The 16,465-nt window shown below is 42.8% G+C and overlaps 1 protein-coding gene across 1 annotated transcript in view; it reads left to right on the forward strand.

Annotated features, from left to right (window-relative positions):
* The first annotated feature begins 474 nt into the window (after positions 1-474).
* LOC104683437 (store-operated calcium entry regulator STIMATE-like) overlaps positions 475-16,465 on the forward strand; it is a 33,762-nt gene continuing 17,771 nt past the window's right edge. The window contains exon 1 of the mRNA XM_039558963.1: positions 475-648. Within this exon, the coding sequence (XP_039414897.1) occupies positions 480-648 (169 nt within the window). The 5' untranslated portion in view covers positions 475-479. The remainder of the gene's footprint in view (positions 649-16,465) is intronic.

The raw sequence follows: 16,465 nt of genomic DNA on the forward strand, positions 1-16,465 counted from the left end.
CGTTTGGATGCTGGAGCCGGCGTTTGGATGCCGGAGCCAGACAGCGTTTGGATGCCGGAGCCAGACAGCGTTTGGATGCTGGAGCCAGTGTTTGGATGCCGGAGCCAGACAGCGTTTGGATGCCGGAGCCAGACAGCGTTTGGATGCTGGAGCCAGTGTTTGGATGCCGGAGCCAGACAGCGTTTGGCGGCTGCCCGCAGCACCGGACACTCCTCTAGCGTGCTCCTCGGCCGGCTCTGCCCAAGCGCAGCGGGGCAGCCCTGGGGCTGAACCCCCTGCTCCCGGGGACGCGGGGCCAGAACCCTCTCCCGAGGGCCGGTCTCTGTCGCTGTCGCGGGCGGAGCGCTGAGGGCTGGGCGGGCCGAGGGGCGGTGCCGGCCGGGGAGCGGGGCGGGCAGGGAGCGCAGGCAGCGGGGCGGAGCGGCAGCGGGGCCGGCACGGCCGCCATGCGCCGCTGAGGGCGCCGGCCGGGCCTCGCCATGGGGGCGCCGCCGCCCAACGGCAGCCTCGGCCTCACCGCCGGCACCCCGCGGCCCGGCGGGGCGGCGGGGCCCGGGGACCGCGGCTGCGAGAACGGCGCCCTCATGGACAGATTCGGCATCTTTCTGCAGGGGCTCCTGGGCGTCGTGGCCTTCAGCACCCTCATGCGTGAGTGGCGGGGCCGCGGCCTCCGGCCTGGCGGGGAGCGGGCGGGGCGGGCCCGAGGACGGGTCAGGGTCGTTAGCGGTGCCGTGGCTGCGCTGCCCCGAGGCCGTCCCGGGAAGGGTCGGGCAGTCCCGGGCTCCCGGCCGGGGAGGGTTCGGAAGGGCCGCGGCGGCCTTGGGGGGCGCAGCCGCCGGCAGCGCTTTGTGGGTGCCGGGTGAGGCGGAGCGGGGCCGTGCGGGGAGGCCTCAGAGGCGGTGGCTCAAGTCCTTTCGCTTTCTCAAACTTGCCTTCCTAATGTTGCACCCGTACTGATAGAATTTATGGGTGGGTGTGTGTTCTGTTTGGAATACTGCCAGCAGGAGGAGGTGGTGTGTGCGGAGCCGCTCGGGTTTGGGATGTACAGAAGTCACGGGTTTGGCTGAGCAGTTTTACTGCAGGTGCACCTTGTCATGTCACCAGCAGCAAAGTCGCACTTTGTTTCGATCGTGCCTCGCTTCCTTGGAGGGCCATTCCTGGGAGCTGGAGCAGCCCGAGAGCTGTGTGGCCGCTGACAAGAGCTCAGCTGATGGGCAGCAGCTCCTTACACTGTTTTTTTTTGTGGTGGAAAGGCAAGGAAGGTCTGTGGTGGCTCCAGCCCTGTGGTGAGGGAGTCACAACAACGTGAAACAGTTCTGGTGGATTTGACTCTATCCCGTGGTCTAGTCAGTATCCTTTGGGTTGAGGAGGGGAGAAGAAGCCCAGTGCCATTACTCAGCTGACTGTGACCTTGCTAGTAGCAAAAAGTGGGAGAGGGAAAAGAGAACATGTTTTGCAGATGTGTTTTGCAGTTTGATCTAAAGACCAAGATCCTGTTTACATTAGAATTGCACTGATGCCTTTTCCTGCTGCTGTCACACTATTATGGTTAACTCAGACATTTGCATGCCTTAGTGTCTCAGTCACTATTAACAATTACACTGCTCTTCTAAAAGCTATGTGTGTAGCTGTCATCCTGTGGCAGAAGGGCAGCAGTAGTCACTGGTGTAGCATTTGGTCAGTGACTGCAGCCTCATAATCAGAAGTTTTAGCAGTTTCCAAACAGGAGTACATCTGTGTAAGAAGGTGATGGGTACACAGTGTTGGTTTTAAATTTAAGGGATACAAATAGGTAATTCTTATGGATTGAGCATAAAAAGATGAAGAACTACAGATGTTAGTTGTCAGGATGGTATCTTTTTTTCTTTATGCATTCTACAGTAACACTGGACTAAGTGAAGACAAGAAAAATGAAAACCTTGTTGTTGGCTGCACTTTCTGACTTGGGTTAGGTACTGTTAAACCATGAGCTGTGAGGAGACCGTTGATGCAGTTGTGGCGGAAGGGAGTGGAAGGAAGCCAGCCAGTCCTCGCAATGTACTGGTGAGAAAAGGAGTCTTTGTCCAAAGGAGAGTAGAGCAAAAACATAGCAACTTATCATTCTTAAAGGTGCATCTATTCAGAAACAGAGGGACAGGTATGTTTGTCCCAGCTTTGACAGACACGTATTCTTCCACAGTGTTTTGTGCCTCTCCCTGAGCAGGAGGAGAAGCTGGTGATGCCATGTGGGCCCGTTACACTGGTACAAGAGCAGTTCTCTCTCTCTTAGGGGCTGTTTTGTGCAAAAATTCTGTTTGTCTGAATGTTCCTAGCCTTTTTATGTCATATGCAAAACACCTGGTGTGTTGTACCAAACCCTTTAAAGTTTCCTCAACAAATGGGACTTGATGTGACAGCGAAGCAGGAACTTGTGGCTGAGACCGGAGGGAGACCGTGACCTTAGCAAACATCTGGGCACCTACACAGCTGTTCCTGTCCCTGGGCTGCTGGGGCAGGAGGGATGACACAGGTGCTGGAGCTGGATCACAGGACTGATACAGCAAGAAAAATAAATGAGGAGTTGTGGTTGCTTTTAGGCTGGAGTAGCTCTGGTCCTGTAGCTGTCTGGCACAAGAGAGGTGCTGGTGCTGAGGGAGAAACAAGTGGCAGGGGCTGCTTGAGATTTGTGACTGCAGTCAGGTCCCTTTGGAACAGTGGTAATTCTCTGTGTGCAGCTGTATCATTTCTCCAGCTCTTGTCTGTAAAAAATAAAAGAACTGAAGACCCATGACTGTCTGGTATTTAAATTTAATAAGGAGGAAGTCACTTGTCTTCTTTTTTTTTTTTTTGAAAGGAAACACTAGAAGAAGATGTTCTAATACTTTGGTTGTGATTAAAGGTACTGAACCCTCTGTAGTAAAAGAAATTAAAGTAATGGCACCAGAGGTACATTGTGCAATTGCTCTTTATGCACAGAAACTATCTTTCTTTGAAAAATATTCGATTTGACAGGTAAAGAATAAGAAATTTTGGTAAGTGGCTAAATCAAAGGCTGACCCAGACGTGCCCTTTTCTAGATTAATTTTACCATGCCTGCATTCAGTGGAAAAAAAGAAAATATTTTTAAACGTAAGCTGTAAGAGAAGAAGGACCTTTTCTGTGCCTCACTGCTGGATGTTCATGTGCAAATAACTGAAGGATGATTCTTAAAGCAAAATAATTTAAGGTCTGACACTCCAGTGTGCCACGTTTTTGTTCATACCCGTGTTCAGGTGCTGTAAAGCTGTGCTGTCAGCTGACCTGCCAATGACATCATTCAAACTTCGTATTTTAAAGGCTAAAATGTGTTAAGAATCAGGTTTTTAGTTCATGGAAGATGTGGTGGCTCTCTGCCAGGAGGAGCGTGGGAACTGCCCTGCTGTGACTGTCTTCTGGTACTTGTAGGAAAGGCTTTTGCCCCAGGCACATTATCAGCCTACCACTGTTCCCTCACTACTGAATTGGCACAACCAAGAAGTGACAGAAACAGTGAATTTCTCGCTTTGAGCTGACAAAATGTTCATTTGAAATTAATTCCTAGGTTTCCTTTTCTTTGTAGCTCTTGCCTTCCTGTTCTGAAACACAGGGAATGAGGATCAGTTTCACTCACTCACCTCACCCTACCATTTAAATGAGTGACTTCCTTCTGGGTTTTTTTAGATTCAGATACAACCTGTCACAACCCCCTAATCTTTTTCTTGTAGAAGGTGCTTTAGCTGGTGATCATCTATCCTGAGTTTATATGGGAGCTTCCCTATCCCCCTTAAAACAGTAGAAGTTTGCATGTGGTTTTTATTGTTGTAAGTTAAGGCTTCACAAATCCACTCCTTAGTCTCTCTGATTCCAAATTGTACCCTCCTGTTCTTGATGTGAAGTGTGTGCAGGGAGATCCTTTCCTGATGTCTGAATCAGTAGTGAATATACCTAATACTATCAGAGCCCACCTGTGTGTTGTCTTTAATTACTGTGAATTAATTTTACTGCTCAGCTGTGAGGCTAAAGATGTGTGAAACACTTTCACCCAGGTGCTACAGGAGTTCCAGTACACAAAAAGCTGAACTGAAGTTGGGTGAGACGACTTCTGTTGGGTCTCTCCTGACCGCAGGCTCTCACTCCCTATCCAAGGGAACTAACTGATAAAAAACCGCCTCATTTTGGCAAGTCTGCTTGGACTGGCAGCCCTCTTGGACTCTGGTCACTAACTCTCAAGCCTGTTAGCCTGCTGGTTTTAAGTGTATTGTTTGGTTTTGTTCTCATCCCTCTGGCCTTGCGTACACGTTTGTTTTTCACCCTGGTTTATTTAAGCCAAGCCACTTCATAACAGGAAGTCTTAATGAGTTTCCTTCAATGGAATAAATGTATGTTTATGCTGCAGGTCACTAGGCCAAAGATCAGATTTTTTTCAAAGTTTGCTGCTATCATATTTTTTTCTTATTTCATAAGGATCTTGATTTAAAATGATGGCTTTGCTGTTTAGGTGTTTGAGGTTCCTTGGTGCAATATTTGTGTTTATTTCCTGATGCCACGAAGCTGGCTTTAAATACTTTAGTATAATACCATGTGTTCTGTGAGTAATTGCAAGCACCTTCTGAGCATTCTGTGGCTGGGCTTTTATTGGTAGTGAATGATAAGAGAGGGGTGTTGGCATGGTATTCTCATACATGTATGACATTAGGCGTAGGTTTAATTAACTCCATTTTTATTACCCAAACCTGGAAAAGGGATAGGGAAAAACCCACTGCCCATTCCTTTACCCTGTCTGACAAAATGTTTTAAGTAGTTTATTTACTAAGCTTGTTTGTCAGAAGACTGGTACCTTATCAGAGTGTGGCAGTGTTTGTTTTGGGCTGCTTAGGAATGGCTGAGAAATCAGATGTGAGTTGTATTGATGAGTTATTGAAATAGAGGAGTCAATTGGTTCTCTACATGTAGAAGGTTTATGTCTATCTGTGAGGAAAATAAAAATATGCTGTAAAGGAGACCAGAGTGTGGGAGTCTGTTCCCTTTTTATGGCTTTGTTACAGTTTATGTCTGTACTCAGGCTGAGAAGGGTTTACAATAGTGGAATGATTGGGTACAGGTGCAGTGAATAATTGACTAGGTAAGTTTGCTGTTGAGAGTGACAGATGAAACAAAAAGAAACCATTCTAATAAAATATACTATCTATATTGTAAGGTCCTCTCTTTGCTTACAGTACCTTAAAGGAAATACCTTGAGACTATATCCTTAATGCTAGTTAACTTTACAGCAAGGTTTTCCCACTTAAAAAGCTGTCCAAGGAGAAGACATGCTTTTTCACATAATAAGCTATCTAAGTAGGTAATTTAGTAGAATTTGAAATGCCTTCGCAAAAATGTGCTTTTCAGAGGAATTATTTCATATTTGCATGAAGGTAAGGGAGTAATTTTATGGGAATAATGTTCTGGGGAGAAGGAATTAAAAGTAATTCCAGTTGCCTTTAACAAAACAGCATAAAATAAGCTACTGGATACAAAAGGTGTAAACCATATGATTTAGTAGTTTTCTATAGCAATTTTCTTTCTGCTTGAGCAGACTTAGAAATTACAAACATTTTGTATTCTCTAACATCAGCCGTGAAGCACAGACCTCTGAGAAACAGCAACTAGTTTATTCTGCATGGCATTTCCTGAGATGCTGGGCAGTGGCCTGCTAACTTTATTAATAAAAGCATTTCTTCAAAAGATTTTATATTATTCCGGCTTGATAATGCTGCATCCTTGAATGTATTTGCTCTGAGTGATCGCAGCGTGTGTTTACATGAATTCCTGAGGACCCCTCAGCAGGGTCCTTTGTGTGTCTGATATCAAAACTTGTCTCACACAGAAGTTTCAAATCACAAATGGGAACATTCCTAGTTATGAAAATATGAACAGCATTGTACTTGCACACCAGAACACGCGATGCAAAACGCACTTTGTTCATTTTCCTAGAACTTTCACAAGTGCAAGCTCCTGGTGACTTGCCAGGTAAATGCAGAGCTGGCATTCCAATGTGTGCTTGGGAATGAGTTTAAGGAGCACTCTTGGGTATCGCAGCAGCGAAGATGAATCCCTCTGCAGGTAGAGGAAGACTAGTAAGATGTGCTGTTGAACTGTGACAGAAGGCGAGGTTTGGGAGAGCATTTTTTAAAAGCAGGAGGTGACAAAAGCTCCCCGGGGAGCAGCAGGACTCGCGGGTGGCGGGGTCGGGGCAGGACCCTGGACAGCTCCGCGGGCAGCCCTGGCCGGGTCACAGCCGCCCCCCGCCCGACAGCGAGCCGGGCCCGGGGTCAGAGCCGGGGGTTCGGCATCGCGGCAGGCGTGCAGGGACGGAGGGACGCGCTAACCTGACCCACAGTCCGCCGAGGGCTTGGCCGCCTGGCAGTGAAGGGCTGAGGCAGCTCCCTCCCGGCTGGCTGGGGGCCAGGGAGGAAACAGGATGGGGTGATGGTAGTAGAAATATGTGTTATTCTCTTCCTCCTTCGGTCCCATTCCATGGCAATTAGTGACGATCGGTATCGCAGTGCACTGCAGTAGCTGTTGGTGTGTAGGTTGTCTGCTTGTAGCTGCAGGACTTGGAAAAGCCCTGTGAGGTCACTTTGGTCACGGCCTAGTAAATTGTGCCTTACAATGATCCAGTGTTTCCTTATCCCCAGATGGTGAGGTATCGCTTGCAGCCATGTAGCATTGCTGCTGCTTGTTTGTTTTAAATAAATCATCAGCCCTTCCAGTGCCTCTGTGACATCCTGAGCTGTGCTTGAGACAAATAGGAGAGATGCACTTTGAGCTGTAGAAGAAGAAAGAAGTCCAACCCTGGCTAAATTAGCAAAGTAAATTATTTTCTTTTACCATGCTAAGATTGTAGTACTCTTTAACATATGGAACATCTATGTGGAATAAATTCTGTCCATTGTGAACTCTCCAGAAAAAGGCAAATCTTGCTGACAAATTTCATGCTGTATAAAAGCAAGTAATAACAGGGTTGGGAACTGCTCAGCTGATCCTTTTTAAGTGAAGGAAATAACCTGTTTTTCTATTAAAACTGCTTGCAAGATGTCCAATTCTTAGTTGACATAGATTGTAATAGCACTTTATTGGTCCTCATGTCCTGATCATGTCAGGTCATTAGTATTTTACTGTCACTAAGTGTCCTTGAAATGCCATGCCAGTAAAAGTTAAGACAATTAAAATAAGGCCCCAATTTAGACAAATAATCTGCAATCTGTAAGTCTCTTTTTATTAGGTCTGATGCCCTACTTTGTCTTGCTGGCTCAGAAAGTGTTACATTTTCTTATTACTCAGCTGATTGCTGGATGTAGTTGTAGGCCCCATAATAAGATTGTTCTAAGTACAATTACACATGTCATTCACATTATGAAATGCTTAGGAAAAAGGATAAGTTATGCTGACACTTGTAAACTGTTAAAATGATAAATTATCGAGAAACTCTGAAGCTGTGTTTAATTAGGATGAACTTCTGGGCTGTTAGCTAGACTGGTGTTTAACTCTAAAGTGCATAGTGAATGTCTTCTTTACCAGTGTTTTATAATTAAATCTGTAAGGAGCTGATTTGTACAGACACACAGGGTGCAGTTTTGCGTTCTGTGGTGATATTAATTTCATGGTTAATGAAGTTTGCATTCTTAAAGTGGTATTTAACAAGGTCTTATCTGTGTGGATTTTGTTGATGAAGTGAAAAATCAGGTCTGCTTTCTCATGCCTACTGGTAGGAAATTCTTTGCATTCTCAAAGATTTCTTGTTCTCAGCAAAAATTATTCCCTGTGAAACTCAGTTTGTTAAATCTCTGGCAAACTGAAAACAAGCTCAGAGCTTGCATGAGTCTGCCTTTGCTGGTGATGTGGTGTGGGGATGAGGTTTTAGGGTTTAGTCAGGAATAACTAAACCTGTTCACAGTGATGGTCATGATACTGAAGACCTGTTTTTCTGCCACTTACCCTGATCACACATTTTATATATATTTGTTGTCATATGTAAGGAAGGTTGAGAATGAAAATGAGCTAAAATGGATTTACAGTTCAAATTCCTCATAGCTCACTCTTCAAGGTTCAGATTCATAGTTCCAGGTGTGAGTTAGTTCCCAGACGTGCAGAGCTACAGCAGGAGAAAGTCATGTCAAGGAAGTTACTAAACTTGTTTTTTTCTGGGTTTTATGATTTCTTTCCTCTAGATGTTGCACTGCACCTTTTTTTTTTTTTTTAATAATAATCAAACATTTTTTGTAATTTGATACGTTTTGATAAGTTTTCAGTCATTTTACCTTCTATCACGTTTTTGGCTACCCCCAGCTTCTAAGACCAACCATTCCCCTAAAATTTTAGTTCCTTTTTAGAATAATCACTTTTACTTCCTTCCTGGTGCTGGAGAAGCTGCTATTCAACATCTTCCAGCACACCTTCCTTGCTTTGAGGCAGGTGGTGTGACTAACAGCGTATGTTATTTTATATACGCAGGACTTAAATGCTTTCTTTGTTTGATAGTTTCAGCCTAGAAAGATTGAATCTGGTAAGCAAAGCTCTTTAGAATTTAAACAGCCTCTGAACATACAGTTTATATCTACCTTTGGCCTCCTTGATTTAACATATTTGCTGTTTTATTGTTTTTACAAAGTTTTTACAGTTTTCCTTTTACATCGTTATTGTATCTGAACTTATATTTCAGGTTTGCTTTCTGCTTTTAAAACTGTTCCAGTTTCTGCCTTGCTTAATATTTTAATGAATGGTGATTGAGTTTGAAGTTGTGCTTTGGCAGTTCTGCCTGTTCCCAAGAGCTGATTTAAAACAACCAGCTTGAATGACTTAAAGTTCATTGATATCTGTTGTCATACTAATAACGTTCAGAAAGCTTCATGTATTATTGAGTGATCTTGTGAATGCTGTACGTGAAAATGGTGTTGTGAATCGTAAATTGCTGCTTAGTGCACATTAATATGGATTGATTCTATTTGTTTTGTACTAAATAATTCATGTTTCCCAAATGGTTCTGATTTCTAACAGAGAAAAAAAATCCACTTGAACACAGTAGACTGTGTTTTTCAGTCTTCACTGGGTGCTTGTATAGCATGACAGGAATGGTACAGCTGTTTTTCTAGCAACCTTCCTTTTTCATTTAGTTGTTTAATGATACCTGATTCAGGGTATAAAAATGTTTGCAAGAGGGATCTGTATTAACTTTCTAAAGCCAGTCTCACAGGCATTTCCACTGGAAGCTTAGATTTGCTTTGCTTTAACTATCTCGTACCTGCTGAAGAAACAGAATAGCAAATGCATCTGTCTCTGAAAGTGCTGGGAAACTGTGATTTATTATGACTTTCAAACAGAGCACACCTTGACCCAGCAGTGCTGTGTATGCTAAATGCAAAGATAACAAATGCCTGTCTCTTAAGACTGAATTGTGGCTTTTAACTTTATTATTTGGATAAATATTTCCTAAGCTACTTGTACTGTTTACCTTAGAGTTCTTAAAGCAGTTACTTGCAGCCCTTTATTTTTAGTATTGCCATGGCATTGTCATGGCTTTTGGGAAGCTGAGGGCTGGATGCTTCTGTTTACAGGGTGTGTGTAGTTGCATTTTATGGCTTTTAAAGTGCTGCTCTCTCTGGGGAGACAGCAAATAGGTTAGCAATCAAAACTGAGAAGTTGTGTCTAATTCTTCCTCTGCTAAGTTAGTTCAGCTGTTTTAAAAGTAAGCTTTACCTTTAAAAAAAAGGAAAAAAGCTTCATGACAATGGCTGTTGATGTGGTGTGTCTGAGCTGCTGGCTCTGCTAAGACGTATTTGTTTCCTTTATTGACAGCCAAGCTAATGCATCTGTCAGAGCCACACTGTCATGTGCTACCAGGATCCACGAGATCAGTCTTGCTGAAATTGTCTTAGGCTGAGTTTTATGCAGGTAATATGATTTATTTGTGTCTCCCGCAACCAATCTGTACAAGCTAAGGATTTAGCAAAATTTTTTGGAGCTTAAAGTACGTACATGTTAGGAATAAAAAACCCACCAGCCTCATGTAATGCATTTGGCTGCCTTTTCTGAAGCAGCAGAATCATCTGATTTATTCCAAAGCTCATATAGCAGTATTTAGGGTTCTTTTCCTGATCATGATTTGTCCTCTCCTCCTCTGCTCTGTCAAGGGGAGCTTTACTTTGTGATAGCCATTCCCTACAGAATGACTATAAAGTTTTAGCTCTCACTAAACCTTTGTAAAGACAAAATTTACAGGTAGGTTTTTAGCTGGTCATGGAAGCAGATAGGAAGTAAATGTTTTTACAAAGGTAACTTCAGTTACTTTATTTCACCAGCATTTATCCAGCAAGCACTTCTGCCCATTTGATAAATAATGTGAAATCCAGTGCTGACACCTTGTTTTCAGTCATGTCATGTCATCTGTGCTTAGACAAAAGAGCCCAGGTCATGAGATAGCTGGGCTTGATGGATGCTTGGCACTGGTGTGTTTAACTTTGCAGTAAAACAGAGCCCCTTGTTCTCTGCTCTGACAAAAGTGCCAGTCAGGCCCCCAAAGGTTTTGCTGCCTTAACCACAATGTTATCATCACTGCTGCCAGTGGAACAGAGAGGCTGGGATAAGATCTGTGGTTTGCAGGTACCTCGTGGCTGTCCAGACACAGCATCTTTAGTGTGACGTGTCCTTGAATAACCAACTGGCTGGGTCATTAAACTTTATTTGTCCAGCTTTGTATAAAGTTTCTCCCTGGGTGACCATCTTTAATGGACCAGTTTTTATTTACACTACAGAATCATTAAGGCCAAGGGCACAGTAGAATTAAGAAAGGGTTTGGGTACTCACGTGACTAATACTGTTTTCTGTCTTACAGAGGTTTTAAAAATCCTTTTTGCTGGGCAGCAAAGCTGGGGGCTCATGCACTTCATAGTATGTCAGTCTAATATTGACTAGAATAAAATTTTCCCTTGAGTGAGTTATTCCATAACCTTTTTCATCATGAAGAAACCATGGCTCATGGTGTCTTTCTCCAATGCAGTAATATCACTAGAAATGAGTTCTAGTCCAGTATAATTTCTGCTTCAGTATAATGGGTGTCTCAAGTGTGGAGAAGTCTGGGTCCTTAAGCAAAAATATAATGTAGAATTCTGGGGCCCTTATGTAGGGAAATAAGCAGCAGACTGTCAGGGTGTGCTGCATTTGGGCATGTAGCTAATGGGACACAGGAGTAGAAGGAAGGATTTCCAGTAGGGCAAAAATTGAATTGCCAAGAGCATAGTGCATTTTTGGGCTGGAGAAATGAGCAGCACACCAAAAACACTGATTCTTTTGGTCTTTTTTGCAATCATGTTTATTACCTCTCTTAAAACAGATGCACACAGAATTCCTTTTTTTTTTTTTTTTGACTTTGATACTGGGGAGATGCTGAGCTCATAAGTGTCACAAAAGCTTTTGGCAACTGAGTGATACATGGTTTATACACCTACATATTTTTTGTAAGGCATCATTGTAGCCTGTTCTCATTGGGCATGTTGTTTCTTGCATAGTTAATTCTAAAAAGAAAAATTCTGTTTTGGGGAAATCTATGTAATCTCATGTAATTGCTTATTCTCATTTTGCTGGTACCAAGAAAATAATGGGAAGGGGGGAAAAGTGGAATGGCAAGAAAAGCCTCTTAAATGCTTTGCTTTAACAGTAAAGGGAGATAAGTTCAAGTTAATGATAAAGATCACAAATAACATGAAATTCGCTGGTAGTTGTCATTCCATAGTCATGTGAATTTCCAGGAATTATTAGTGTGCATATGCTTTGTTCAGAACAGACGTGGTTCCCACTGTTGTGGGAAAAGTGTTGATACTAACAAGTAGAACAGTGTTTTTCAAAGTCTTCCTAAATAGAATTTTAAAAAATAAAAATCTGGCCTGCATATGTAGTTGACTTTACAAGTTTTTTACAGGGTTAGAATTTGCAGGTTCAAATTTGTGAGGCATATGGTCTGATAACCAAATGTTCTGAAAATAGTGCCATTCTCTGAGAGTGGCCGTATGAAAATCTGCATCCAATTCCAAGCTCGGGTGCTACTGCTTGGTGTAACTTCAGCTGTTACTCCACACTCAGTGAGCAAAGCAGCCTTGTACAGGAAACTTGTAATAATTGTTGTGAGTGCTGGAAATCATCTGAATCAATACCAAAGTAGCCTGCAGATCCCAGCAGTCTTGCACTGTGAGGGCTGTGTTGGAGGATCTGTCTGGTTGCAAACACGTTATTTGGGAAGCTCAAGCTACAGCAGATTTCTCACTGTTAAATTCTGTCCCTCCGCATATGTGTGTGTCTGATTTTCAGTTAGCCCTACTTTAGTCCTTTGATAATTGGTTCAAATCTTGGAACTTTTTAAGCATCAGATCATGAAAAAATGAGTTCTAGACTTACAGACCAATGTTTCTTGGAAGGGACTCCAAATGTCACCTGTTCCCACCTCCTCAGAGCAGGGCCAGCCCATGTCCCCTTGCTTGGAGCATTGTCCGTGGGAATTCTCAAGGTCTATCAGACTGAAGTCACTGGACATTCTTTGGACAACTTGTTGCAGAGTTTAATTGCTCCCACTGGAAATTTTTTACTTCTTTGACCCTAGAATTTCCCTGGCTGCAACTTGTGGCTGTTTCCTGTGGCCTGTGCACTTGTGAGAAGGGTGCAGTTCCGTCCCAGATGAAACTGCCCACACACGTCAGGAAATGGGAATGTGACGTGTAAATATGATCCTCACCAACCTTTCCTCCTTTTCTCTTTGACCAGCTCAGCTGTTCTTTTCTGATGACAGAAATGTGTAGGAGGTTTACGAAATGAAACATTTAGTCACATGCTTTGTCTGTGACCCATCTTTGAAAGAGTTTTGAGAAGCCCTGGAAACACAGGTGAAATTCCCATCTCTCTCCTCAGAAGAGCAGTATTGTTGTAGTGCAGCTGCAGAGGACATCAAACATGTTGATTTTACTTTTTTTTTAATTTCAAATTAATGAGCTGGAGAAATCTTTGATCTTTACTGGGGTTGGAAAGATTCTTACTGTGAACTGCCAGAACCTGCATCTAAGAAATGCAGTAGTGCATGATATGTAGAAATGTTTCAAAGGTGTGAGATGAGCCAGTTTTGTGCTGCTACAAGAGCAGCCATCCAGAAACTTGGAGTTCTTGAATCCATATTGAAGTTACTTCACATCAGCAAAATAGTTCCTGTGGGACTTCTTGAGGAGGTGAAGGAGAGGAAGGTTGGATTGAATTTCAAGTGTTGCTTTGCATATTGACAATTTGGAGAGGTTTTATTTTATTTCTTGTCTCTGTTCTGGCCTTTATTCTTCCCTACGAGTCTTCTGAAATTCTGATTGCAAAACTGCTATGTTAAAGTAAGTGTTAGAAACCCTTCCTCTCTGGCATTAATTATTCCTAGAATTTCAATGAAGTGGGAAGACAATTCAATGAACTTGAATTTTGCATAAGCAATACTGTGTCTTATATGCTTATCTATTATGTGTCCATCTGGCAGCTCACACGCTTGTTGGCAGAAGTGCTTTTATTTCCTTTCCTGAAAAATTCTGGCACTGAACGTATAAACAAGCAGCACTTCTTTCTTCATTTAATTCAGCATGAAATTCTGAACATTATTAGTTAATTAATATTAACTCTGGCGAGTCGTTGCTGGTGCGAGTGCGGAGCTCCGAGCTGGAGCATATGGAGCGGCACCGCGTCCTCGCAGGCAGGAGCCGGCAGATTGAGATCCATCTGTCAGCTGACACACGCAGAGCCCGGCTTTGTGCTGAGACTGCCAAGAGAAACCGGGAGTGGGGCTGGGAACAGCAATCCTGACTTCTTTTGGGGGAGGTAAAGGGTAAAAATTGCTTTCCCCTCCCCAATTTAATAGGTGCTTAAAAATTGCCAATAAAGATTCTGTAAAAAGCATGCTGGCTTTTGGTTCCAAAATTAATGTAGTAACAGCGAGCATGGTGAGGACCCTCAGCTTACCAGTGTGGTTGTCTGTTGGGTTTTTGCTCAGTGTAGTTACTGGGAAGGCTCAGATTCTTTATCAGGGATGTGTTGGGAAGTACCTGGTAATGTCTGCATCTGTCAGAAACACCTGATGCTCACAGACACTGCTGCAAGGAGCTGGGCTGGGAAAACAGCACTTTCATGTGGATCTACTGGGCTTTCAAATGTACAGGTACATATTCATCAGGTTGCACCTCCTAAAGATTTTACTCATTTAATTTGGGGGGATAGAAGTTTGTGGTGTGATCAGCCAGCCAGTACATTCCCAAAAGACAGGCTTTCCAAGCTTGCTCTCCTGTTTAATGTTAACTCAAGTGAAATGTTGTGTTTCTAGAACTGGCCAGAGAAACACAAACCGTCTCAAGTCTGTTTCTCAGTACAGATAAAATTTGAAGTGCTTTCAGTTGAATTGCTTTTGAATAACCTCTTCCAAAATGAATTTTTGTGAATTTTTAAAAGAAATTAATGAATCCACAGGCATTACACAACTTCATAGCGATAACAGACAACAGCCTGAGCTTGGAGTTCACCCCTGCCCAGAGCAGGCACACCTTAGCAGTTTAATTCCATTTTGTCTGCAGAAAAGCATCTTGCACTAACTCCACAGTAAGTTGAAACTTCTGTTTCTTGCACTTGTTTTGTGATGCTTTGTGGCTTCCTGTTGTTACACAAAAGTGCCACTAATTAAAGTAATCCATAATGTGACTGGGAAGGACTTGTAATAAATAACAAACTGGTTAACTTGGCTGAGTGTTGCTCATTTTTAACAGAAGTTTTATATTTGTGTCATGCTGTTCACAGGGAAAACTGCTGGCAAATGTTGCTATTACAACATTATCTTTGGTGTAAATGTACAGTCTTTTTGTCTTGTCACTTTTTAATTTCTCATGGGGGTGAATCAGTTTCTCTCTGCTGTCAGAAGCAGTGACAGTGAGATGGCAGGTTGACAGCCTGAAAGTGCTGCTCCTCCACCTTGAAGGTGATTTATTTAATGGTTTTATGAGGACAGTTGATTTTGGGGAAAATTGCCTTACTTTTGAAAAAGTTAAGATTGGTTCAGAAACCAGAATGTGGTTTAAAGGCTTTTAAGCTGGGCAAGCATGACGTACACAGAGCATCCTATATTAAACTGAAATTCATCACTAATATCTGGAGAAGCAGGTTAAAATACCTGTTGATATTTTGCTGACTCTACCTGCTATGGTTTGTGCCTCTTAAATCAGAATCTCTTCAATTTGAAGGGGTGGTGGGGAATCAAGGCTTATTTATTTTAATATAAGAGATCATTTCTGAAATAAGAGCCTAAATAATTATTTTTCAAGACTTGTGTTGAAGGAACTGGTGAGTGGTACTGAAATTTGGGCAGAAGGAAGTAAAACCCATGTGTAAAACCCATTCTTAGTGGAAAGGTTTCACATTACCTTGTTATCTCTGGTCTGTCTTTGGGATGTGTAAGGATTTAGTATTTGGAGCTGTATTAAAGAATAAATCTGTGTTAGGATATTAGGCTAGATCTGGCAGAGGTGAGGCTGCTACAGCCCCTGCCCAGGTCTGAACTGTGGCATGGCTGAGTGTGTGTTCCCAGCAGGAAAAAAGGTTTTCTTGCCCAGAAGGAGTTAGAAATGGCATTTCCTAGGACAGTGGGACAAACTGCAGACCAGACAGTGCAAATGTATGGACCAGTCACTGTTTACACATCAGCAACTGCTTTTATCCCCTTGTCCCTCTACTTTCCTACACTTGTTCCTTCAGGAGTCATCTGGATCCTTCTTGATGGACCTGGGAGGGGTTGGAAATACATGGAAGTAGCTGGGCAGGGTATGAGAGGAGCTTTTTATCAGATGCTCAAACAGTTTGTGTTATAAACTGCATTAAAACTGCAATAGATAAACTTACCTACTTTTTTGCCTTTGTATATAGTTGTCATTAATTTTAATAGTGATTTTTTTTCGTTTTCAATAAGTTAACAACTGTCAACCTTTTTGTGAAGGGATTATCAGACTAAAAGAAAATCTGTCCTGCTTTCCTTTTGTAATTCAGTTTGCCCACAAAATAGAGATACTTTGTCAGAGAATGTATTTGTCCTGCTACTAATTCACTTGATTTCTTTCTGATATTATAGACTGCCCCATATTATGAAAATACTTTCAAATTTGACTTTGGGTCTCCAGTGAGGAAAAGAAACAGCTCTTTCTAATACCTGCTTTTCTGTTGGAAATTAAATTTTCTGGATGGGCAGTCGTAAAAGCTCAGGCCAATGGAATGGTGGTCAGATGTGGATTATTGTTTCATGTGAGGAATATTGGCAGTCAGAGGATGGAGCTCTAGGAATTTAGAGGGGACAGAAGGGAGACAGTTTCTTAAGAAATGGATCCTTGGAGTTTGATGTAGTGAAAGATCCAATTCATTGAAGGATGTCACATTTCTGCCAGAT

Source organism: Corvus cornix, chromosome 12 (genome assembly GCF_000738735.6).
Source record: "Corvus cornix cornix isolate S_Up_H32 chromosome 12, ASM73873v5, whole genome shotgun sequence".
In the NCBI taxonomy this organism is placed as follows: domain Eukaryota; kingdom Metazoa; phylum Chordata; class Aves; order Passeriformes; family Corvidae; genus Corvus; species Corvus cornix.